Consider the following 27,707-nt stretch of genomic DNA (forward strand, 5'->3'; position numbering starts at 1 on the left):
CCACTTAAGAATTTGTTTTACCTTCTTCATTTATTCCTTCAACTACTATGTGTAACCCTGTGCTTGTTTCTTCTTCGAAACCTATGGTAGTTGATCCAAATCCTTCTAGTTTGTCACACAAAATCATTCATAACCAACATGCTCATCAGCATTGAAAGAACCGTCAAGCTAAAGCTCATTGTCTTTCTTCTCAACCTGCATCTTCCTCTCAACATTTACATTCCTTTGATCAAACTATGTGTGAGTCTTTAGAGGAAGCTAATCAAGGTAATAGATCGCAAATGGATAAACATGATGTTTATGTTTGTATTTTAGATTCTATTAATCTTGATATGTTAGATACTCTTGATGATGAACATGTTAGTAGTGATGAAAAATTAATTAATATGGATTATGATTTTCCTAACATGCTTTCTACGCAACTTACAATCACTTCTAGTGATGAGCATAGTGACTCTCGCCAGAGTCCTTGCTTGGATCTAGTTGTGATTCCTACCATGTTGGATGTCGTTCCTCTTGTGAGTCGTCATCCTTCCCCTAGCATTTCAAGCCAAGATGGGGAGGGGGAGGGAGGGTACGCAGCACGCTTGAAGTTTTCTTCATTTAGGATGGCAGTCTTTGTGTTCTTGTGTTATGTTTTCTCACGAGTGGTGATTTTTCTTATATGTTTTGTTTAGATTGCTTTAGACGATCCTTGTTGCTCCGTTAGCACAAGAGGATTAAGTAATTGAACCTTTCGTATACATTCTTCTCTTTGTATCTCTTCTTCTATATGTTGTGTTCTACATGTGCTATTGTTTGTACCAATGGTTTTGTATAGTCTTCTTGGTTTCTTATGATATGGTAGCATCGCTTCTTTTTGGTCTCCATGTTATTGACCCAAAAGTATTCTTCTTCGTAACTCTTCTATGTCTTTTCCTCCATTCTATTGTAATTCTACTTCCTTTGGGGAATGATGATATTTCATACTTGATATAATATTACATATTATGATATAATCATATTGACCCTAAAGTTAGTGGATTTCTTTGTGTTCTCTCTTTATGTTATGTGCCCATTTTCCCTAACATGTTCCTCTTCTTGGGGGCATCTCATAGTGGAAATATTCTTAGTGGATGCATGTATGCTTCCGTTAAAGCTATTGCTCCCATTAAGGTGTCTGTAATCACTTTAACGTGGGAGCATACACTTTGTTAATTCCTTTTTTATCATGGAGTAGCAAATATGGATTCTAAGCATAGCTTGGAGTACTTTTAGCCTTGTATGCTTGATATGATTTCTAGGTTATCTTTAAATCTATACATTGTTGCTTCATCTTTCTCCCTCTCTTTCCTTTTGTGCTTTGGATCTCTCTCTAAACTACTAGTAGTTTGGGAGGCCCAATCCTTTCTTTTGATCCTTTTTTTGACTACTGATGGTCTAGGAAGCCTGATCTTGTTTTTAATCCATTAAGGACGCATCCTTTTGCCTGGTTCATTTTTCAATTCTTCTTTTTGGGACATGGACTTCCCTTGAAGTTGGACCCTTTCATGAATTGACTAGCATGCCACACACACTTGCTAGACTGTTCAATGCCATCTCTTTTTTGAGACCTTCTCTTTGTTTCTTTTTTTTTTCTTGTGTGGTTCACAATAAGGCACACAAACCTTATTGGGTGAGTAACTACACCCCTTTGAAGTGCTATCTCTTTTATTGTGATTTTGGATATGATAAAGACTCAAGTCTCTTGGGGGCTTCATGATTTCTTTATCTCCTAAGTCATTATGAGATTTCTCTTTGCTTTTGATCTACTTTACCATGAGTTTGAAGCAACTCATACTCCCACTAAAGTAGGGGCTAAATGTATGTGATGTCCACATTTTTGGCCAATCTATGCGGTTGATAGAGTTAGCTCATCATAGCGACCCTCGTGAGTTAACAGGGTGTTTTGGGGGGTCTCAGTTATGGATTTACTATTTTTAGTAAGTCTATTTTTGGCAGTGCAGTGGGTGGCTTGGTAGTTGGTCGTCACCTGCAATTAATCAGGTTAAGAATTGCATGAGCTCTTATTTATTTATTATTTGAGTTGCATTATTATAATAATGACTTTAAGAGATATTTCTAAAAAGGCAAGTTGAAAAGTTTCTAGTGTTGAGTTCTTTTGGGAAACTTCCACGATTTTTGAAGTGGAGTTTTATGGAAACTTTTGCCAACGAAAGCTTATAAATGAGAGTTCATTTCATTGGGAAAGGCACGCTTGAATATACATTTGTTTTTTTTGTGCCTTTGTGGCTTTCTTGAGTCTGAATTGTGAGGCGTTGCTGAAGTCTAAGGGTCACTAAAATTCCGATGTTAGAAGTCACTGCTGATGTATAGTGATTTCACTATCCAAATCTCCTATCTCTATTTCCTATGTCTAGGAGATTGTTCTGGTAATTTCATTGCAAATTGTATTGTTATAAACAATTTGTGGAATCTACTTACTGTAATCATTGTGGCTAAGGAGTTTGATCTTCTGAAGGAAATCGATTGTATTATGTTGCATACTGGCAATTGATCTAATTAAGTTTTGGGGAATTTGGTGACTGCTAAGGTTGGCGTTTGAGATTTCCATCAGCTTGACACCAAGGTTGTGGGTTTAATTGAATTGCTTAAGTTTATCTGTGCTAAGCGGAATTGTATCAAACGTCATTCAGAATTAATCACCTGTGATTTGTGAGTAGCTGGACGTCCTTCCTCTTCTAGCCGCAATGTGCTTTGGGAGCATTCCGCAATAACTACGGAGGGTTTGACAGTGTCTTCAGCCTGCATTTGTGGATATCCTTGGAGACGTGTGTTCAAAAGCTGTTGTGGGACTCATATTCTGGTCTTCCCTTTCAGCCGGCAAGCACATCGAATTAAGCTATAAAGAAATCAGGTTCCTTACTCAATTAATTGGTGGAATTCGATATATGTTCTTTGTATTTCCTTCCTACATAAAATTATGAATAATGCTGAAATTGTGTTGTTAGCATTCCTCTTGCACTTTTAATGTATTATGAAAATTAATTCTAATAAAAAACAAGAAACCTAGCAACTTTGTTCAATTGGCAACAAAATTTATATCAGAGCATACATAGAATTTTTACAATGTATCGTCTTAAAATGGATGCACTTGTATTTTAAGATCTTTTAGCACCCGTCTTATAGTGACTTCCTAGATTATGGATGGATCTATGCTTGGTGCTCCCTTTCCCTTGTTTTATTCCACCTTCTTCCCGAATCTTTTTGCATCCCTCCTGAGTTTTTTGTGACTAACCTTCTCCCTCCTCTGGGAACAAGTTAACCCAAGTCGACCTAGTCCAGAAGAGGTCAACCCAGGTCAACCTCTTCTCTAAGAATTGCAGGACTCAAAGCTCGAAAAGCCTTGGGGTTTTAATTTGTTAACTCCCAGTCTCCAATCAGCCTATATTGTTTTCCCACCCCGAAAACTAGTATATAAGGATACTTGGAGGCTTCATTTTGATCATAAGGGACTTTCATGAGATTACACTTACATGCAAGCTACACTTATTGAAGGATTTCAAGCATTCAAGCATTCAAGCAAAGGAGATTTCATCAAGTATTGAAGGGTTCTTTGTGAGCATTTCCTCTCCAAGATCTAGCATATCATTGGCCATCAACAGAGGAGATCTACATTGAGGCATTCATCATCTTCTTCATTGATGCACACTTAGATCCATGACTCCATGATGTGGTTATGATAGATCCATTGCAACTTGTGGAGATATCGTACATTTACATACCAAATTCTACATCTACAACATACAACAAGGCAAAATCCTTACTAACAAGAGTTTTTATAAGCAAGCTGAATATTTAAATTTATCTCGTTTTAGTCATTTCCATTTAAAATTTCTCAATTTAAGGTTGATTCCTCAATCTGGGGCTTGACCAAGGCAAGCCCTCATCCACATAAAAACAACAAAAACCTTTGTTTTCTGTGTGTAGGAGCAAGATAGCGAAATTGTGATCACAGATCTGAAAATAACTTTTCGAGAACTTGATTCGACTTCATTAAAGGGACCTTGGAACAAGATGACCTTGCAAGAATCATTCTAGAACAGTTGCAACCAGGTCGACCTATTCTCTGCTCCTTTTCCAGAAAATCAATTTATGGATTTGTCATTCGGTTTGGAAATCCATAGCTAGATTCGTTGTTGCAGATCTAAATCTGCACTTTTCAGAGCTAAAATACAACTTCCTATACGCGTTTCAAGATGAGTCTTTCATATCTTATTTCCCTTAGTAATTTAGCTTAGATATGTATTGTAAATAGGCTGACTGTATACTCTTAACATCTAGATCTAAATTACTTAATGAATTAGTTCAATCTTGCATACACATTATCAAACACGGGCCAAAGAGTGTATTTCCTTATCATTCCTTCTCAAATCAAATTTAGTATTAGCATACCTTTCTCTTTGAGCTTTGCTAATCTAATTTGGGTTATAAAGAGGAATCATATTTGGGGGTTGCCTCTTTCCCTTCACACATATCTTTTTAATGTTTTAGTGCCCAAAAAGTGGAGGCGTACATCCTATTATTGCGCTTCCATTTTTCCACTAAACAGTAACAAACAAAATCGATCTGAATATATGCTAGGAAACCTAATCATTGTGCAATTTACAATGATTTTCAATATGCAAGAATAAAGAATGAAGTGTATCAGTAAGTTAATATATAGTTTGTTGTGTTTGATATCTTTCTTATTATAAATGGTATATTCTCTAGCCTTTTCTAAAATATATAATCTATTATCTAACAAGCAGATTTTAAGATCCTTATCTTGCCAACTATTGAATGGTATAGGATGACTATGATCATTAGCATGAACAGATTTATGTTTGTGATGTTACAAAAGACGTCATTGTTGTTTGGTCTAATAAGACCTCTTGGTTTGATATTTTCGTTTGTTTGCTATAAACTCTTGCAATGAAGATTTATGTGGTGTTGTGATTGTGTGATGCCCCAACGAACGGTATTGGTATTATCTTTATACGTTGCAAATTTGAGGGGTCACACCTCTTGACTAAGTGAAGGTTTTATTGTTTCTTAATCGCATTTCATATTTGTTGATTAGCCAAATCAATATCCTCATGATAATTTCTTAATCCTTGATAATAAAGTAGTCGCTGCCTATTATAATAATGTTTTATACATATAAATTATTTGCTTGATGTTGTCTTGTTAATGTTATTTTAGTTAGTAAATCATTTTAAGGGGAACTATGTGTATAGACTTCACCAATTGGTCAATGTCTTTGTTGCTTCATTATTGTTGAGGTTGACCTTATTCGCTGACACTTTTATTGTTGTGGTTATTATGCTCAACACTGCTATAGAATTTCTATTTTCTCTAAATGATGTCGACTTTAGACAATGTTATGACATTGACTATTACGCTTACAATAATAGATTGCCATCTATCATTTGCTGCCCATGATTTCATCTCACATCTCTACCGGTATCTATCTTTGTTCATTTCCTACTTTATATAGGTGTCATCTTTGTCTGTGAATTCTATGGTGGTCGTAGATCAATCTTTTAAAATTATTTTGGGGTCATTTCTATTAAAGTCTTATTGTTCTATTTGATGCATTGACAACCACTAAGGAAATGAATTGTTGATCATGTATGCAGATTTGTCATGAATCTTTCCCTCTAATTGAGCATGTTGATCTATATACCAATATCCCATAGGTGTTTTTTATTATAATTATATTTTGTTAATTAATAGATGATATATTATATTATGATATTAATAACAAATGATTATTTTATTAGTGATATATGTTATGCTAATAATATATTATTGTATTAACTTTATTGGTTTATTTAATTATATTTTATCCTTCTAAATAGGAAATCTTACAATCCGCCCTTGCCAGTATTGCTTGTCCTCAAGCAATTTCAACCTTGGTGCGATCTAGTATCTTGCAATATCGACATCTAATCTAATGACCTAAAATTGGAATTTAAACATGAGGTTAGAATTATAATAGCTTCATAACTAATCAACTTGAAAATATTTCATCATATTATTCAACTTAAGAGAAATTCAAAAAATAAAACTTATCTTGATGCAAGACTCCCTTGCTTCTAGTTATACATTGCCTTGTCCAATTATGTATCCTTGATGAGTAATCCTTATAGTCCTTAGGAGAGACTTTATCTTCTTCTACACCTTATCGATATCCTTCTAGGAGCATTCATCCCTTACAATTCTTGGTAGAGACTTTATCTCTTTCGAGGCCTTTATGGATATATCCCTTTAGGACACACCCATCTACAATCCTCAAGAGAGCCTTTATCTCGTCTAAGGTATATATGGATATTCCTTTAGGACTATCCATCTTTGTAATCCTTAGGAGAGACTTTATCTTATCCCAAGCCTCTATGGATATCCTTTAGGACTATCCATCTTTATAATCCTTAGGAGAAACTTTATCTTGTCGCAAGCCTCTATAGATATCCCTTTAGGATTAAGCATCTCTATTTAATCTTTAAGGGAGACTTTATCTCATCTCAGGCCTCTATAGATATCCCTTTAAGATTGTCCATCTATATTTAATCCTTAGGACAGACTTTATCTCACCCCATATCTCTATGTATATCCCTTTAGGACTATCCATCTTTGTAATCCTTAGGAGAGACTTTATCTTGTTCCACACCTCTATGGATATCCCTTTAGGACTATCCCTCAAGTTATAATTCTTAGTAGAGACCTTATCTCTTTCTAAGCCTTTGAGATGTAAGATCTTACCTTAATTTCCACACAAAGAATTGAGAATATTTTGAGAGTTAAAGTATAATTAAATATTTATATTAATATTTTTATGTGGTTGCTTGTTTCAAATTACAGCTCTAATCCCTTGTTATAATAATCAATACTTCATTTTCTTTTAGCCTTGATAAAAAGTCTTACCAACTAATTCTAATAAAATTGACATTAATAATTTTCAAACAAATGATTTTTTGATCTCCTATTTTTATTGTTGTCTTCTTTAAGCATACTTGCAGATTTAGCTTCCAATTTGTGTATTATTGTCATAGTTATGGTTAAATTTCCTCAAAACCCCATTGCTTTTCCCCTTCATTTAGTGACTAGGTGTTATTGAGACCTCTTGTAACATGCCTTGTTTTCTTAGGCAGCTCTCCTCCTATTTCTCTATCAGATGTTTTTATTCTATGGACTTGATTCCTCTTCCCACACTTGTGTCCTGATGCCCATGGTTCTTTGCACCTAAAACATAAGTCTTTCTTCATTACCTCTTTTTGCTTGAGAGCGCCCTGTAATGTCCGCTTCCCAATTCTTTATGGAAAGGAACTGAACTTCTAAATTTGATTACAGAAGACTTTTTTTTATAGTCAATGAATTTCTCTATTTGAACTATAAAGTTCAAATTAACTCTAATGTTTAATGATTTCCAAGGAAAGATTTGTTTTATATCACTATATAGAGAGTATGTTATTAAATATTGCAATGTCCTCTCTTCACTTTGGCCCAAAGTTAGGGAGATTATATTATAAAGATGATTACGAGAGAGTTATTTTCTCAAACTCATGATTATGGTCACATTTATGTGTTAGACTCTATCTTTGGCCAAGAAAACATATATATGTATAGAATACTCTTTATTTATCTTCCAAATGATGTAGTTGTATTTTGTATTGTTTCTAGTATTGAATCTTGATATTAAAAATGATCAACTTGAGCTAAGTTCCACAGTAGTAGTAAATTGAGTATATCTCAGAATATCTACAGCTCATATCCTCCAGTTAAATTCCTTGGATTAATAAATACTATATCTAACTGTGATGCACTATATAAGTATCTTCTTTGCTTTGTAAATATGGTATAGGCTGTTATCTTATTTAATTGAAACCGAGTAAAGTCATCCTAGCAATTTCTTAATAGAGCTAGTTCAAATAGGGATTCAAGATTTATAATTTGTCTTCTTTTTATGGATTTCATGGCTGAACACAATTACACTTTGTTGGTTACTAGTGATGTTGGAATTGTCAACTATCTTCTCTTCTCGCCAAAATTTTGAGCATTGGACCTACATGCAACACTTCCTTTCTATTACTTGCTTTGTCTGAATGATTCTCCAATATTATTGAAAGCTATTGCTGCCAGTTGGATTCAATGTTTGATGCCTTCCTTTCTCCTTGTTACGGTTTGCTCTTGTCTGCGTATTTAATTTGGTATATGCTGACTTCCTTCTTTGATTCCCCTTATCTGTAGCAGAGGATGGACATTCTGAATGCCACTCTGATCAAGGTGAATTGCCCCGTCTAAGTTTCCCGCTACCTTCCTTTCTCACTCTTTCCCTGTTCACACCCTTATGGGTATGGCTTGTCCCATTCTTATTGCTGATATAGATCTGCAAACAGTTGCAACTTTAGTCGCTCACGTTATATAAGGTTAATATATCATAGTTGACATTGTGAACTTAATTAATAATTACTTTCTTTTATATTAGTTTGATATTATTATATAGCTATTCAACTTTAATTATTATTATTAAAATTAAAATTATCTATATTTTATTAAAATATCAATTAGGATTCTCTTTTATTTGTTATTATTATTGTAAGAATAATTATTATTATTATTATTATGATAATGTTTTATTTTATATAATAGATCAATGATAAATTATTTTGGATATGTATTTATACTATTCATTAGAAAATAATTATTTATTTAATGGGATATTATTATTTTATTTTTATATTGATTGTTAAATTCTATCATAGAAATGGGGGCATTACACGCCCTTGTCTTGACATTGGTTCCCAGTACTACATTGTTCTTTGGAGAAATAGCATGTCTTTCCTTTATCAAATTTGTGTAACCCTTTATACTCGTGGTGTGCATTGGTCGAGAAATGCTTAGGTCTTTCCCTAACTGTATTAGACTCCACTTTCTTTTCCTTTCCAATGACTTCCTCCAAGTTTTGACGCTCAAATGGTTTTACAAAGCTATTAGTGGAGCCTATAGGTCCTCTCATAGCTAAATAAATGAGCCTCTTTTGAGAAAGATTTGGGACCATAATAGATAACCCTTCAAATTCGCAGGCTAATTCTTCCACGGTTCCAGTTTGTTTGAGTTGGATTAGCTCTTGGAAATACCATTCAGGGTCTCTATTAACAAATCTACTAACAAGCATTTGGGAAAATTCCCCATAGGAGTTTATGTTTTCGTGGCCTAGGGAAATAAGCCAATGATGCCACCATTCCTGTGTTGCACCCTCCGAATGAAGTATTGGAAACTATAGTGCATCTTCTTCTATCATGGATCTCAAGGTGAAAAAGGTATTCAATTTCTACAACCATGTGTGAGATGTGATTTTCCTTGATCCATCAAAATTTGGAAGTGTTACTTTGTGTTTGAGCTCTTCGTTTATGTGCCTTCTAGGTGTCTCTTGTCATTTGTCTTCACAAAATTCTCTAAATTCTCTAAATAATACAACCTCTCTAATATGGGTTTCGATATTTGTATAAACTCTTGCAATTTCCTAAATGATATTCATTGATTGTTTTGTTCCTTCTCAGTATCTCTTCTCTACGCAAGAATGGAGGTTGGAGTACCCTAGAAGTTGATGACACATTATTATTCTCTAAGTGATTTGAACTGGTGTCTCTTCCATGGCTACGTTAGCTTTTCAAATTGTTATAGAACTTCTCATGTTTTGTAAGGCTTGGGGGAGAGCTTGAATTGAATTTGCCAATGATGCCACCATTCGTATGTTGCAGCCTCCAAATGAAGTATTGGAAACTATAGTGTATCTTCTTCTATCATGGATCTAAAGGTGAAAAAGGTATTCAATTTCTGCAACCATGTGTGAGATGTGATTTTCCTTGATCCATCAAAATTTGGAAGTGTTACTTTGTGTTTGAGCTCTTCGTTTATGTGCCTTCTAGGTGCCTCTTGTCACTTGTCTTCACAAAATTCTCTAAATAATACAACCTCTCTAATATGGGTTTCGATATTTGCATAAACTCTTGCAATGTCTTAAATGATATTCATTGATTGTTTTGTTCCTTCCTCTCTTCTCAGTATCTCTTCTCTATGCAAGAATGGAGGTTGGAGTACCCTAGAAGTTGATGACACATTATTATTCTCTAAGTGATTTGAACTGGTGTCTCTTCCATGGCTAGGCTAGCTTTTCAAATTGTTATAAAACTTCCAATGTTTTGTAAGGCTTGGGGGAGAGCTTGAATTGAATTTTTCATTTTAACTATCAAAGTTTGGTTTGAATGTTCCATGTAGGATTTCATCTCATTAGCTAAATCATCATGGTGGTCTTCTTTGTACTTCTCTCATAAGTTTTTATTCACAGGATAGCAAGATTATGCTTTGACTGCACTGTAATGTCCCCTCATTTTAACATTGAGGGTTTTGGGCCTGATTCTTATATTTTGATTACAAAAGTATTATTTCTATTAAATCTTTATACTGTATATGAATTTGAAAAGTAACAGTATGCAAAGCATTGACTTCCTTTCTCTTAATGCAATTGTAACAAATGAAATCGATCTGAATATATGCTAGGAAATCTAATTGTTGTGGAGATTGCAATCATTTCAATATGCAAGAATAAAGAATGAAGTGTATCGACCAGTTAATATATAGTTTGTTGTATTTGATATCTTTCTTATTATAGATGGGCTACTAACTCGTGTTATGTATAATCTGTTATCTGACTTGTGGATTTTAAGATTATTATTTTGCCAACTATTGAACAATATAGGATGACTATGATTGTTAGCATAAACAGATTTTTGTTTAAGATGTTATCAAAAACGTCACTGTTGTTTGGTCTAATAAGACCTTTTGGTTTGATATGTTCGCTTGTCTGTTCTAAACACTTGTAATGGAGATTTATGTGATGTTGTGATAACCTTTTCATGCCCCCAATGAGTGGTATCGGTCTTATCTTTATACCTTGCAAGTTTGAGGGGTCACACTTCTTAACTAAGGAAAGGTGTAATTGTTTCTTAATTACATCTCATATTTGTCGATTAGCCAAATCATTATCCTCATGATAATTTCTTGATTGCCGATGATTAAATAGTTGCTACTTATCACAATAATGTCTTATACACATATTATTTGCTCAATGTTGTCATATTAATGTTATTCCACTTACTAAATCATTTTAAGGGGAACTATGTATATAGACTTCGCCAATTGGTCAATAGCTCTGTTGCTTCATTATTGTTAAGGATGATAGTAGAAGTCAACCTATTATTTTTATTCACTGACACTTTTATTGTTGTTGTTATTATGTTCATCAGTGTTGTAGGATTTCTATATTCTCTAAAGGAAGTCGACTTTAGACAATGTTATGACGTTGACCATCATGCTAACAAAAATAGATTGCCATCTATAATTTTTGGCCTACAATTTCATCTCACATCTAAACTGTTGTCTTTCTTAGTTAATTGACTGCTTTTTGTAAGTGTGATCTTTGTCTTCAAATTCTATGGTGGTGGAGATCACTCTTTTGAAATTGTTTTAAGCTCATTTCTATCAAAGTCCTATTTTTCTATTTGATACATTGACAACCATTAGGGAAATGAATTGTTGATCGTGTCTACAGATTGTCATGAATCTTTTTCTCTAGCTGAGTAGGCTGATTAGTATACCCAATATCCTATAGGTGGTTTTTAATATGATTATATTATCATATTAATAATAAAATGTTATATTAATTATATAAAGATTCTATATTGCTAATTATTATTAAATTGATACATTATTATATATTATGATATTAATAACAAATTATCATTTTATTAGTGATATACGTTACTTTAGTAATATAATGTTATAGTAATAATATATCATTATATTAACTTTATGGGTTCACTTAATTATATTTTATCGTTCTAGATAGTGGATGTTACAGATATAAAGACATTGTCTGCTTAAAAGAGGGTCAAATCTCCTCATCACAACACCATATAAGCACCCCAAGAAGTTTAACATCGAAAGCATGAAATCTATAATGGAGTTACTTGAATGTGGATTTTTTTTGTGGTGTTGGTGAAGAAAAAAAAAACTCTATGCATGTGCATTCTATCAAGTCATAAACAAGACCTCAATCAAAAATGAATATCACATCCCAGAATCGTCAAAACGTAGTAAATACCTTTTTCAATGGAAGGATGTACTTATGAAGGATGCTACATGGGAAACCAAACCATTCTTCTGGCATTCTAATATAAGGTTTCCTGTGGGCAAGTGATTCCAAGGAGACAAACAATGATTTCTGGAGTCAATTCCTAAAGTAAGTCAACCTAAAACAAAGCCTTTGACCCAAGGAATGGAAAATAATGGGTGTTACACACATCAAGTAGTAGAGATAAAGTAACTATTGAACAAGAAGGAAGGTTTGAGTTCGATCAAGATATCATAATCCCAAGGCATTACAACATAAGTCTATCTCTAATAGAAGAGATGAATAAGTTTGAGCAAACATTAATCACTTCAATAGTGATATAGTTAGTTAAGGATCCAATTAGATGAAAGACATAATTAATAAAGTTGTTGGTAATAGACATGAATGTAGGAGATACAACTCCTCACATCATGCTCATTTGAAGGGTGTAAGGAAAGGATTGGGATTCTTAATAAACAATTCAAATTGGTTTTTTATCCACTTTTAGTCCAGATTTAGAAGCACTCAATAAGAACCACTAATAACTCAGGAAGTTGTTGGTTCTTGAAAATGGTTTATACTACAAAATAGAAAACAAGTTGATCTGACAATTTCCTATGGAGAAGCCAACTCCAATAATTAGAAATCTTTGAGACTTGGACCAACTAACAAGGTTCAAACAAACCCTTCTGCACTTTGGGCTCTGCGAAACCTGGGAGGATGATCCCTTAATGTCCTTAAAACACAACATTAAACTCATAGATGGCGTTAACATAAAACAGATAGATCTCATGTGAAGGCTCAACAAAACAAGGAGATACCAAATAAGGGCTAGTTATTAATTGATCTGCAACTTGGAAGGAGCGTGAGATATAAACAACACAACAGCATATATGAAAAGACAAGACATGCCAGAACCCAGCTAATCAGTCCCTTATCCATTGGGAGTCAAACTGAAATAACCATTTATGGCAATGACATAAACACATAACTAGTGATCTACAATCCATCAATGCATTACAAAGATAAGATCTCAAATAAACATGCCGAAAACATTCTTATTGATCTTGAGAATACTTCAATGATATCCAACATTCAGCTGAAAGAAAATTTAACATGCTCCTTGAACATGAGCCTGCAACTAAACATTTGTCATAGCAAACATGCAACAAAAGCCATTCAAATCCTTGACCATCATGACTCAAAAGAAAATTAAAGACCCTCAAGAGACATTAACACATGCTTCTAAACTATACAGTGCAAACTGGTTTGCTTCTCATTATCATAAAACTGATTACAACTTGCTGCAAACAAAACTCAAAAGAAAACTAACTTTAGGCTTAAGTCAACCTGTACAAAACAATCACATTAACCAAAAAACTATAAAAACTTGGAAACCTTCAAAATGAGAGAAGAAAACAATATAGAGAGAGAGAAGAAGAAATTCAAATTTGATATATTACTGACATGTGTCCCTCCTCCTTCAGTAAGCTACAAGATTCTTCTCATCTCTGTCAAAATAACCTCTATAGCTATCTACTCCACCTTCTGATTTTACCCCTTTGGAAAATATCTACATTTGTTTTTTTATTCTATGTTCTTTCACACCTTTCCTCAACTTGTATCTACGTTGACAATATCCAAAAACCCCAACTGAAAGCATACTTCATGAAGGCCCACAAAGTGAAAATAGGCACCACTAGGTGAAACAAAAATAGAACATCAGTATGAAGACACAATTGCAAAATGGGTCTCAAATTTCTCCCTTTATCATTAACTATGCATGCCTTCTCTATAGTTTATCTGTGTGCAACATTCTCACATCTCTAACCCAGCCAACAATTTTTTAATCACATTTACATATCTGTGACTTTAATACTTCATTAGCTTCCCTTTTGAGAAGTGTATAAACTTGTCAGTCTTTCCACATAAACCAATCAGCTTTGTATGACTGCCACATGTCACGATCTGATTGGCTTGACCACCTACCCTGTCACTACCTCAACGCTAACTAACCCAAGACCCGCCACAAAGCTCCATGCTCAACCAACCACGTGAGATCATGAATTCAGGATGGCTATCCTCCGTGAAACTTCAATCACAAATTCATGAAATATCATCAGATCTGATTGTTGTTTAACCGGCTTCATAATCTGCATCCGCTATGTGACTTGTAATGGTTGGTCCATGCAGATGCAAGTCCTACTAAGCGCTACGTGTCACAGGCCCACAAAAGTTTGCCCATTCATCGCCAACATGACCACCAACATCACCTCCAATTGTCCCCAGTCGCGTGTGTGAGCAACCAAAAGGTGCTCGCCTTTGGTCACTAAGCAAGTTTGGGTGGGTACATAAAAACTTTTATGAACACCCTCATGTATTGAATGTGGGATAACTCCCCACATTGCCCCAGTACAAAAGCACAAAACACAGGGTCGATGCTTGGACATGGCATTTCCTGCAAAAGACATTCCACTGTCCATCTCAAACTGCCCCTGCAAACTAGCATTTCGTATACCTATCTGGCAGAGCACTCTCGATTGTGCAGTTCTGGCAATCACTATTCATAAGGCTGAGTTTGTTCTACACTCAGACATTGGTGGATGCTGAATAATCTGTTCTAAAACCACACTTTAATATGCATATGCCAATTTTTTAAACCATGCAATTTGAAGGACTCTGGCCCCTGCGGCTTGCACAAAACTTTCAAATAAAACATTCTAAACAATTCTGTTTTGGGCATACCCATGAATTTACATCCATAGATTATTATGAGATCAATTTCATTGGGGCATTTTGTAAAATGGGTCACACGTCTAAACTATGCATTCACTGTTTGCATTCTCATACAACAAAAAAACTTAATAGTTGCCCTTAATAGTCAAGAATTAATGGACATCCTTATCATTCCAAGCCCCAATTACAGCAAGAGGAATGTTGGCAGTGTGTGAAATCGGGCATTACCATTGAGCCATCCACAATCTCTATCAAACTGAGCTGTTTCAACAAATGTATCTAATGAATCCTCTATGTTTTAATGGATGCCCATTGTCATTTTGAAGTCCCAATTATGACACAAGGGAGTATTGATGAACAATGTTGGATCCGACTTAACACCTACCAATCAACAAACCCCCTTTGTGCATTCTGCAAACACAGTAGTCCATGGTCTCCATTTATGCTTTGATGTTGATCCATACCCTACGAGAGCTATTATTTGATGAGGCTTGTCAGGTCCCAAAGTGGGTCCAGCTTAAAAATATCAGTTTTATTTGTAAGAACACATTCAGCCAATCTCATTGTGCCTCCGCACCGATTTTGCATTCTCTATGATTATTTAAAATCTTGATTCCAACCACTGCACAAAGTCACCCAGATGAGCAAATAGCCTCCTGAATAGCTTCAGAAAAATGATAAATTATCATTGTTGGATCCTGACATCTGGCAAACATGCAATTTGTCACACAAATATTTACCCTGCAAAGTGGCATCCCTTGACTATACCCAAGGTGTAAAATATGTGTCCCCAAAGTCACCAATCCCATTTATTTGTGCAATTAAGAGTACCAAGACAAATCTGAAAGCTCAGCACGAAGCCTTTGTTAAAATTATGAAACGGTGTCTTGGGAAGCCACCACTGACAAGATCTGACCATTTTGGTACAAGGGACATGTGAGTCAAAAGAGAAGCCCAGACACCCTAAACTTTGCAAAATATCATTAGCCAAATGTGCCCACATTCATACTGTCCTGTACTTGCAAGTTCAAAACATTGAAAACTGCATGTCAAACTGATTCATTAAAAATATCAAATACGATCCTGGGGAGTTGAAACCTTTCATACTGGTGCATTAAGATACCACCATCATAAATCAACACCTGGAACTTCATGACAATCAAAAGGTTGCAAATCATAACATTTGTACAATGGCCACTTGCAGATGTATCACAGAATTTGCAGGAAACTTCGAATAAATTGCTTTAAATTGCTTTCGGATTGCATCATGAAAACTCATTAAAAAAGCTCCTCACTATCAGAAACTTTAGGCAAAGGTTCCTTCACATACAAACAACACAAGGCAATAACTGGCATGTTATGACACTCAACTTATCAAATTCTATCAGCTCAAATTGACCCTTCAATAACTTTTGTCTTTCACAATCAGGAAAATTGAATTAATTGGGTTTGGAATTAGATGGGCAAACAAACTCACCAGGGTCTAAGAATCCAGATAATGAATATTTGGCATATCTATAATGCAGGGAAATGCTTATATTGCACTAGATAGCAACACAGCATGAAATCCAAATCCTCAAAGTAGGCCATTTCAAATTCATAGAATCCGTGCTCAATGCAGGAACATGTGAACCCCTTGAACTATGTGCATGAAAACCTAGTCTAAACCAACACTGGAGGGGTGGAAACTGAAACTTATGCTATTTGATATACATTGAACACGTCCACAAGTCATTATCTCATGACATACAACAGAGTTCAATTTACAAACTCACAAAGTAGGCCTCTTCAGCTTATCTAAACTTGGGCAAAAATGTAGACTGAAAACCTCTCAAAATAGGTGCTTCACATAACTATCTAAGGATATATGAGCTGGATGCAAAAAGGGAAACATACCTTCAGAGTTGTTACTCATGAAAATCACAAGGTACTCAAGATTCTCAATGTCAAAACAGGGCATCTCAAACAAATGCACAAAGGTATTTCTCATGCCTTAACAAAATTTTCAACATGGTATTCTCAAGAAATTTGAGAGTATCAACAGAAGTGATGGTATCCCACTATCCTGTTTGCAAGGCTAAGGTGAACATACATAAGGATTATATCCAGAAACGGCGTCAAGAGGATATAACATGAGCATGGTTTTAAAGATCGGGGAAGTCAATCTGACTTGACAGTTTTTGCTTACATGTAACATATGTATACTTGCTTGATTACAAAAATATCAATCTGAAACAGTGTTTGCATATTTATGCACATCCACCTGTCATGTATCATTATACATTCACAAACTACTCCATAATATTTGAATTGAGAAAGGATTGATAAGATTTTACATATGTCAGACAGCCCTTCATTCTCAGATCAGTAAACATATCAGAGTACTGGTTTGGAACAGAGTTTCAGGCTACTGGTTTGGAGCAGAATTTCACGATCTATAATAAACTTGATCCTTGTCATTTCACAATATTTTTTATTGAATCTCTCATTTCCTTACCAAGCCATTGGTACAACAAACTTAGATAGAGTGGCTTCATCCTAGAATAATATCTTTAGGAATGATTGATTTGTTGCAATATTAGACACTTTATCATTAACAAATAAGGCAAACTTAAAGTGACTGTACAAGGGACATTACAGATTAATTAGTTTCAATTGCACATCTAATGAAATACTTTACTTACAGATTTAGCTACCAACAAAAATCAGTTTCTGTTCCTTCAAAAGCTTTTCAATTTTGAAATGCTTGTAACTGTAGAAGAAGATAATCCATCTTGTTTCAAAAAAATGCTTTATCAACAGTTTACAAGTTGTTAACTTGTAATGACAAAATTTGATTGACCTTTAGAGCTTATTTTATTGTGCTTCATAGGAAATGGTCTTAGACTGTCTTCATTCTAATCATACATGATTCCTTGAAAAGGTAAAAAAGACTTTCTTCTAAAAGAACATAAAACAATCTCTCAAGAGACAATATTTAATGTGGATAATTAGATATAATAATAAAACTCACATAAAATATAGTAATAATTACTAATTAGTCATCATGAATCATCTTGAAAGCTAGAACAAGTCTAGAAATTATGCTAGTACCTCCATACATTTTCTACATTTTCCAGCTGCTGAAAGACTGTCCAGCAGAATATTGTAAGTTTCCAATGTTGATTCCATGCCAGCTTGTTCGAGCTTGTAGAACATCTGCATAATTTTTTATCCTTCGGTTAGAAATATATAATGCAATCTATCTGCGATTAGAATAAAAGCAATCTGTTTCCATTAGCCATGTTTTGTGACTTCAAATATTCAGGATATGCAAGCATAATAACACAAGATAATTCATTGAAGCAACCCCGAAGGAATGCCCATAGGAGGTTGGGATCATCAGCAGGGTGGCCCTCTATTATATTGTTGGTGCACGGGGCCCCCTACTATTCTAAAGGAAAGCGGATAATTTTGATCCTGTACAGGCAAAGCAAACAAATGACATCCCTAGCCGGCTTCAGTCCTGATCTTTCCACCTTCCCACCTATGAATGGTATGATGTTCATAAGAGTTTGTGGCCAGAGAAGAGGGATGCCTAAATAAGCAATAGGGACCAAAAGTGGGGCTGCTCAACTCGTCATATTAAATAGTATTAACAACTTAACTCGTCAATCTGCATCTCTGGTTCAATATGAATACTGACCAACAGAGCCAGCAGTGAAGGGACTCGACCTTGATGCATGCAAAGAGCCCAAAGCTCAGTGGGGATGAGAATGAGTCATATCGGTACTGGTGTTGATTGGTTCTACAAAAAGATTCAAAAGAAACAAGCACATCTTCAAAGGTCTAATTAGAAGGCCTCAATGACTACAGATGTCATGTAGAGAAAAATAAAAAGTTAACTTCTGTCTTGTTAAGAAAAGAGCCTCCTCTCTCACAATGTTATAAATTTGTCTTGATAACGAATTAAAAGCCAATGTGCATGACTTAGGTCTAGTTATGAATGTTGGAGTTCTTACATTAATAGGTTAGTTTCTAAGTGAGGTTTAATAAAATGATAAACTAATTAGTTGCTGGAAGTTATTCCCGTAAGGGATTTTTGGGTAGTTAATAACCGATAAGCAAAGCTTTATAAGCATTTGCATTTGGCATTGTAAGGCATTCAATTAAATCTAGTTTAATCAAATCAATCATCATTTATTTATCTCTGCTTTTATCTCTTTCATTTGGTATCAGAGCATAATATTAAATAATATTGTGTGTGTGTGATATCTTCATACTTGGGAGTATGTAGAATGAATGAAGATCTCTGTGACAGCAGTAGGATATTAATGGAGAGAACCATTGCAAACTAAAACATTAGCAAGGACGTTGAAAGATGAGGGTTTAACTCCCATTGTGGTGATCCTATTGCTGCTGTCATCCAGGTTGCAGGTTATGACAAGGATGTTGAAAGAATTGTTCTATTTGCTATCAGGAGTGCCTCATGAACCACATGGCCAGCATGAGCAGTACACAGGTGTGAGAAGAATCATTTTGAAAGTTTTAATGGAAAATATAGTCTTTTGATAGTGGGATAAGTAGAAGAATCTGAAGACTGTCTTTGAAAAAGCAGTGGTGAACATTAACATTTCTGCACAGCATTGCTACAAAAGTATATGTTTGCTGCTCTGATTTTGTCATTATATCTGTTAGAAGCTGTTTTCATATTAGGTTTGATTACTGAATTTTCAAAATGTTTAGAGGAAGGCAATAACTTTATGGAATCTTGAAATCAGTTACGTAACTGGCTTTTTAGTTTGGCTTTATATACTTTCTTATTGCATTCTGTATGAAGTCTTTTCCAATAAATATTCTTTCTGTATTTTCTTAAGTAGTGGTGGTGTTTAGCGAGGTAGGCATCCAAACTAGAAAGGAGTTATATCAAATATCTCTACTGCGTTGAATACAGAGATTTACCTGCAAACTATTTTTATTTAGCCTTTTTTTAGTATAAAGAACTTGTGCAGCCTTGAGAAGGGAAGATGCAAATTAATTAGAAGTGGCAGCATTTATAGGACTACTGTCATTGGTGCCTATTTTTGTTTCTTGATGCTACTATCCGTGGGAATTCTGAAGTAAGAAGCAACACGATTGTTTGGAGATCAGATTAAACAACTGAGAAGGAAGTCAATGCCTGAGATTTGGACTGTGTGCTAACCCTTGGGAATATGGAAAAGATCTCATTTACCGTGGATCAGCTTGAGAGGTCTTTTGTATTCATGGAAGTAAGGCCAACATTTGTGGACATGGAAATGAAAAATAATAATTGTCTTTCCCCACCTGAAGATCATGTGAATTCATTAATGTACCAAGTTGCATATGACTATGAATCAGAGGTTTATATTGGCCTTCCACAGGAAAGGAAAAGTTATATCTCTCTAAAGGACAAGGCACAATTTCTCCTCAATGATTATTTGAGCCATAGATTAACTCACCTAAAGCCTAGGGGTTGATGACTAGATGCAAACAGGAGGATAGAGTCAACGAAGGCAGGAGGACATTGTCATCTCAAGCTAGCTTCTCACTTAGAGATGATGCTTGCATGAGAAGCAACTATTTGTTCCCTGTAAAGCTAGGTCTTGGCAGATTTGTCCCTGAAGAGAAGAGGGGACTTTACTTATTTGTGTCCCCAAAGAGAAGAGGGGGCTTTACTTATTTGTGTCCCTATAGAGAAGAGGGGGGAAGACCTCTAGGGTTACATTTATGAGTGCATGGATAGGGCCAAGAAGGCCATTAGATCTAGGTATGCAGGAGTGTAGGATAAGTATGGCTGAGTAATTCCTTAGTATTTAAGTAGTTAGCTGAGTAATTCCTTATGATTAGAAGTGTTATACAGATTTCTTTTGAGCAGGCAAGTGACAAAGTATGATGGATTGGCTAAGTTTTCAGCTGGGATATTTATATGGCCTTTATATTCAGCTTAGATTTCTGATTAGACTATTTGTCTATGTTCCCCAGGGACGCATCCCCCCCCCCCCCAAAAAAAAAGCCAATGTTCCCATCCCCGTCCCGGGGACTTCATTGGGGACTTGCATCCGTCCCCAATTTTTTAACACGCAAAAAAATTTAAAAAATAAACAAAAATGTCACTTTTGCCGTCCCCCACTGTCCCCAAAATTGGCAAAAAAATTGCCGTCCCAGAAACCCATCCCGCTGTCCCCTGCCGTCCCCGTCCCAAAAAACTCGGGGGAACATAGCTATTTGTTAATTACACTTCTTTATCATTGCTCTATATGAATCTAACAAGCGATCTTATAGCTAAGATGGAAGGTTTGCAGGGTTCTGAGCACGAAGAGATTGAGGTTATGAGTGACCACATATACAATGGACATGAAAAGAATTTGGTTCAGAATTTCCTCCTAGCCTTGTATTGAAAGAATGTGTTAAATTCTTATGATGCACTAATAACTTTTCATCATATGTTTAGTTATGGAAAGTATGCCTTCTAATTAACCCCTATGCATTGAAGGGCACATGTAAAGGAAGGAATACCTTCCTACAAGTCCCCCACTCACAAAGTGGGGGCAGTTGTAGAACTTTAGTATTCAAAACATTCTGTCTTAGGCGATAGTGGGGGTTTTCTTCCCCATTCTTTTTCCCCCAGTGCCCACACTTTAAATAGGGTCTCATGTAAATCGATTTTAAATTAATAAAATGCATGGACTAGGCCTATTATCTATCCAAAAAAAAATTAATTGAAATATGCAATAGTTTAAATTTAATTAATAATAATAGTAAAATATAAGCATAAATAAATAGTAATTAAATATAACAAAATAAATAAATAAAAATAAAATACAATTAATCATTACACTTGTCATTTTAAAGCAATATTTATATAAAGTGATTGTGTATACAAGACGAATCATTTAACAAAATAGACAAAAGGAGGTGTGGTTCCACAATGTAAGGGCATGATTAATGATATGAATGAAAAGGGGCATTTAACAAAAGATGGTTCTCTCTAGATCTGAAATGATATGTCCTTCAAAGCAAAAGATTTATAGATAGATCAGAAAGGACATAAGAAGGGTTGATAATTTGTTGAGTGGATGTAATGTCCCCATTTGTTGCCAGCATCAAAATTCCAGGGATTAGCATAATATTCGATCCTTGTAGGCTAATGAGGATGGTTAGAGGGTCTTCTGAGGATTGATTCATCTCCAACATTCAGGGATTTATGGATTTGGCCTTCGTTCAATATCATTTGGACTCCATTTGCCATACTTACTATGTATAGTAAGTTACAAGTAATAGAGATGGACCCTTTCTATTTTTAGAAAGTGTATTTGGTCACATGGGGAATTATTTGGTCAAGTGACTTAAGTGATTTATTTAAAAAATTTCATGTTATTATAAAGTTATAAAGTAACTTATAATAATAAAGTCACTTTAATATTATAAAGTGCAAATATAAAGTTACTTTATGATTTAAAGTCACTTTATGACAAAAGTAACTTAAGTGGCTAAAAGATGAAATTGACTTTTTATCCCACATTGCCTAGTTGTTTGTGTCTTCCCTCATATCGAGGTTATAAAAGCGTAAAGCTACATTGGGATAGAGACCATGAAAAATATAATATTATGAAAATGAAAGGTTGCTTAAATGTGACTAGTTAATCTTGAGGATGAAACCCCTCGAGACATTTGAGAAGTTTGAAGTAGCCCAGCATCTCATTGGAAGTTATCTTCAGAATCAGGCAAGAAGTTGGCAAGGGAAATAGAGCTCAGTCAGTTCCATTTTCAGAAGTAAGTTTGCTGATTTTTTCTAAGCAATTGGGAGTCTTAATTGTATTGGATGGTAATCACGTTAGTTGTTCTCATCATAAGTTAGACACCAAGGAACAACAGGTATTTTGTCTAAGTCACTAAGACATTAAGGGAGACTGAAGCCACTGCTATAGCAGTACAAAGTGATAATAGTAAACGCAGGGAGCAGTAAGACGAACCTTGGGAACATACACGTCTGTATATCCATGTCAGTTTTGGGTCAGAATATCCAACGACAGCAACAACATTATTCCTCCAACGCAGGCATACTGATTTGTTGAGATGGGCATGTGATTGCGACTACAGGAGGTATTCACAATCTCTGTCACCCGTAGGCAAATTAACCAAGCTATATATCGATGGCTAGTTGACCGCGGAGTGCATTTAAAGGTCTTGGCAACAACTGATAGAGAACACGTATCAGCTAAGGGCTTGAACACACCACTTCAAGAAGGACAAGTTAGCGGATGATGTAAGGGCTAGCGGGACGTCTACAGGTCAGAGCCTATACTAGCGTGGTTTGGTAGTGTTGTTTGGGCAGCATTGGGAACCAAGATAGTAGAGGGAGTGGCGGGGTTGACAGTAGCATGATGCGACACCAGTCAATATACCAGACCTCCAGCAACTTAGTATCCTATAGGTGAAACTAAGCGTGTATACATATCATGAGTTCATTAGAAGCAAGTTATCCATGTGTTTTGATAGCTTCCCATATAAGGTATTCTATCCATTATATTTCATGTATATCAAACTGAAAATCTTCTGTCCCTGATTGAAATCGAGGTTATATTTTCAATAAAACTAACGTGCTAGAGCCACTAATATTGCACATTCTTTGGAGTCATTAGTAAATGTGTTGGGTCATCATTTCATTTTGATATTAATCAGATAAAGGATACTACCACAGTATCAGCATTTTCAACATTCAGTTTGTATGCCAACTGTTTGACAAATTGCCTCAAGTAAAGATTAACAAATTTTTTAAAAGTGGAATATCGCAATGGTATCAAAGCTGTGTATTCTGCCAGCCTGTGTGGTTTTTGGAAATTGTTTATCAAAAATTCTAATCAGAAATTTCATCAAAAACTTTTTACAAAAGGTTTAATCTGAATGGTTTAAATTTTTTGATAAATGTTTCGAAATTGTATTATTTTGGAAGTGGAAGAGTATTTATTTGTCAGAAATAAAGTGAAGCGCTTTTTGCTCAGAGCCTAGTTTCCTGCCATCCTGTGGGGTAGGAAAGTTATTTTGTTTTCAGTTTTGCTATTGCATTTGGAGTAACCAGCACTCTAGTTTTTTTTTCCCTATGGACAAACATAGGAGGACTAGTAGTTCTGGAAGCCAGTGAAGTAATGAGGAATTTAGCACGAAAATGAATGCTTTGCAGGAGAGTATGCAAAAACTTAAGCTTCATCAACAGAGGTTGACGAAGAGCTTGTCGAATCCAAAAATAGTTGAGAGGGCAGCGAAGTATATAGTTTCTGCCTTTAGAAGGCCGACATCGAGCTTGCAAGAAAGGAAGCTTGAGTTTTCTCCGACAGGCATCCATGATGCGAATGTACCTGTATTTAGTACGACACCTGCTAGTCCTATCTGCATTGTTGATGATGGAACCATTTCATAGAGATCAGTAGATGTGTCAGTACCCTTGGTGGATAATGGCACTTAGCTTCAGCACGTTGAGGCCCCTAGAGTTGTTGCAGTTAGTGTAGAAACAATTGATGTAGTTGTTACTATTGGTACTTCAAGCTCTCTTGAGGAGGGAATTATTATTGAAGATTTGTATGTGAGTTGTCATAGTGTTGCTCCAGTGCAGGAGGCAATTGCTTCCTCAAGTGGGATTGATGCATGTATGGAGTCACCCAATTGTAATGTCGGTGATTTGGGTGTTACAGCGGAGTCAATAGATGTGGGTCCATGCTCTAGCATTATTGATTCACAGCCTGACATAGAGTCATGTGTGCAGAGTCGGATGATGACAGTTGAGGCTCTATTAGGTGATGGGGATGTAAATAGTATAAACACCTCTAATGATTTATTGGATGATGCTATGAGTTGCACCGGGTATGATACCCCTTGTCAAATATTGGGTGATGACTCAAAGGAGGTTTTGGATGAGTCCAAAGATCGATGTTTACAGGATCTTACTATTGAGGTGGAAGCTAAGACATGTAGGGAGATTGATATTGCGAGGGCTTCTATTTCTTCAAAGGAGTTGTTTGACGTACATAGTTGTATCTCGGATGCAGAGTTGTGCAAGGACGATAGCACATGTATGAGTGATCTTGTGGTGGACAATTCTAATTCAATTTACTATCACAATGCAGTTAATGAGACACAGAACTTGCATAGGAGTCAAAGGTTACAAAGACAGCATGTGACTTGTCAGCTGAAGGTGAGTGATAATGACATTTCTTCATTTCTTGATCATTATGATGCAATTTGTCATATGCTAGCTACATCTGGTTAGAGTGCCCCTACGTCAGATGAGCATGGTGATAGTAGTCTTTCCCTAGCAGAGGTTCATGCACTTCAAGAGGCTGTTAGGATCTTGAAGCATAGTTACTCTCAATTAGTTGATGACAGAGATTACCTTCTAGAGTGGGGTAGCACCTGTTATGAGACATTGTTAGGGAAAAAGGAGGTGGTTGAGCTCACCCGAGAGCTTGAGGTGAGAATGGACTCTCTTCAATATACTCAGTTGGCTCTTCAAGAGTCACGGTCGTAGTTGCATGAGGTTATCGTGGAGTTAGAATGGGTATAGTCAACACCAGCCCCAGACCCTGTTTAGTTACATATTGTAGTTGGTGGTGAGTTTTCTTCTACAGTTGAGGATGAGGGGCATGATGATGTGGCGAACACAGTTGTCCAAGATATGAGTGTAGAAGCTACAGAGGAGGTGAGAGCATCAGTGGAGACAGGCTCTCATGGTGATTTTCTTCTTTCTACTGGAAGTAGATCTATTTCTTTTCATACAATTGGTAGCATTGGACAGTTGACATTGTCACATTTTCAGAGAGATTAGCTATAGATTGTGAGGAGCAGATTGATGCTTCCACATATAACTTCTACCATACTGAGTCATTCATGGAGTATTTGCTTGAGAGCTCGGATTTGCGCAAGGTTTCATACAGTATATCTAAGGGTGCTCTCCTTTGGGGCTCTCGTGCTATTCGACGATTGGTGAGGAAGACTGTAGAGACCTTGGCTACAATGCTTCCCAATAGGGATTTTGTGGTTGGGCTTGCTGAGAGGGTTCTCCAAGATCCCGCCCGACCAGTAGTTCTGAGTCAAAAATTGGAGCCATCTTCTGATTTCCAGTTTGATGATGATGAGCCCTTGACAGAGATTGGGAGCTTTTATCGACATTACACCGTGAGGAGTGCTCATCACTTTTCTTTTGACCCACTAGTAGAGGACTTGGTTTTCAGCATTTAGGATGGTGAAAAAAGGTTTGGTATTCATTACACCAGCAGAGCGCGTACTTCTCCGCTAATGGAGGGAGATTCTAAGATACAAGGTATTGTGAAACAGTTGGATGTGCTAGTGAATGAGATGAATCAAAATCACAAACGGATGACCCAACTGATTTCAAAGCCGAGAATTGAGTAGAGAATGATATCACTTTTTCTAAGAGTGAAATGTGATGATACGGTTGCGGCTTCAGATTTGCAGGACATTTCTTATGAGAAACTGCATGAGTTGGGCACAATTGAGATGGAATGTGATGAGGATTTATGTTAGGTTAAGGCAGATGATGCAATTGTTAGCATAAGTTCCGCGGATCATGTATTTGATGGCGATACAACAATAGTGTGAGTAGGAGCATGCGAGGATACTATCATATCAGCAACCACTTCTTTGTCGGTTGAGCCATTGTAATGTCCCTTTTCTGGGGACATTAAAAATATTAAAGGGGGTCATCACCATAATATTAAAATTGTCTATGAGAGCTGAAACTTCATTAATTAAAATTCAAATTAATATTCCAAGTGGGCAAAAGAGGACGTGGAGAGATAAGACGAAACCTAGAAAAGAAGTCGAAGGGTCATCGTTGCAAGAATAAAAGGAGAAGAGGCTCTATCCTTTGTCATGCTTAATTTACTATTCAGATTTTCCAATTCTCTCTTGTGGGAGTTTTCAGAAAGCTTCAGCTTTCAACCAGTGTGAGGACGTAGCCCCTCGTGCAGGCAGGCAGTGGACGAAAACCCATTGTCAGGGGAGATATCATTTCAGGTGTCTCGGTTGTGCTTACAGGTTCTTCTCTTGTTCTCCAATCTGACTGTAAAATCTGTGTCTAAGATTGGATTATGGTTGGATGGTTATTGTATTGCCGTTGTATAATGCAATAATGTTTTAGAGGTTATTAGGAATTTGTTGTTTATTATACTGCTGATGAATAGTCCAATAATACGCTTCCAGATTTGCTGGAAGGTTGTTGGTTTGGCACTTTGATTTGTACTACATTTTTCCTTATACTTGAATCTTTAATATCATTTTGGAAAGAAAGATTTATTGAAGTGAGTTCGGGTTTAATTGTTGTTTGTATTTTCCATCTGCATGTGGATGTACCGTTGGGTGTGCTTTTTAAGAGTGATTTTGAGTAAATACTTATCTCGAATTTCATCTGTTATTCATATTGTTGGTTATCTGCTAGTGGGTCCGTACTCTGAGTCTTACATTTAAAAGGGAAAGCAGACAAATTGGATTCTAGACAGTACAGTACTGGTTCGGGTCGTTACAGTGGTATCAGAGCTTTGTTTCCTGCCATCCTGTAGAGTAAATTCAGAATTGTGTTCCTGCCATCTTGGTGGGTATAGCCAATGTATTCTGCCAGCCTGTGAAGGTTGAGGAATAGCATAAATCAAGGGTTTGTCATTTTAAATTAATCATTGAGCACTGAAAAGAAGGAACAGTATCAGGAACTCAAGCTTGTTAAAGAGATATTCTCAAATAATTGTGCTTACCATTTAAACGCGTAATA

General features: G+C 35.8%; 1 protein-coding gene across 8 annotated transcripts in view; it reads right to left on the reverse strand.

The window, feature by feature from the left end:
• LOC149535344 (uncharacterized) overlaps nucleotides 1–27,707 on the reverse strand; it is a 238,626-nt gene that overhangs the window by 84,737 nt on the left and 126,182 nt on the right. For 5 of the 8 annotated variants that reach the window (XM_089807867.1, XM_089807864.1, XM_089807863.1 and 2 more), the window contains exon 8: nucleotides 18,023–18,127. In XM_089807867.1, coding sequence (XP_089663993.1) covers nucleotides 18,023–18,127 — 105 coding nt within the window. The remainder of the gene's footprint in view (nucleotides 1–18,022; nucleotides 18,128–27,707) is intronic. The other 3 variants (XM_089807869.1, XM_089807868.1, XM_089807870.1) reach the window with 1 other exon arrangement.

The sequence above is a fragment of the Cupressus sempervirens genome, chromosome 10 (genome assembly GCF_028749045.1).
Source record: "Cupressus sempervirens isolate cs-2001-9-10 chromosome 10, ASM2874904v1, whole genome shotgun sequence".
NCBI lineage: Eukaryota > Viridiplantae > Streptophyta > Pinopsida > Cupressales > Cupressaceae > Cupressus > Cupressus sempervirens.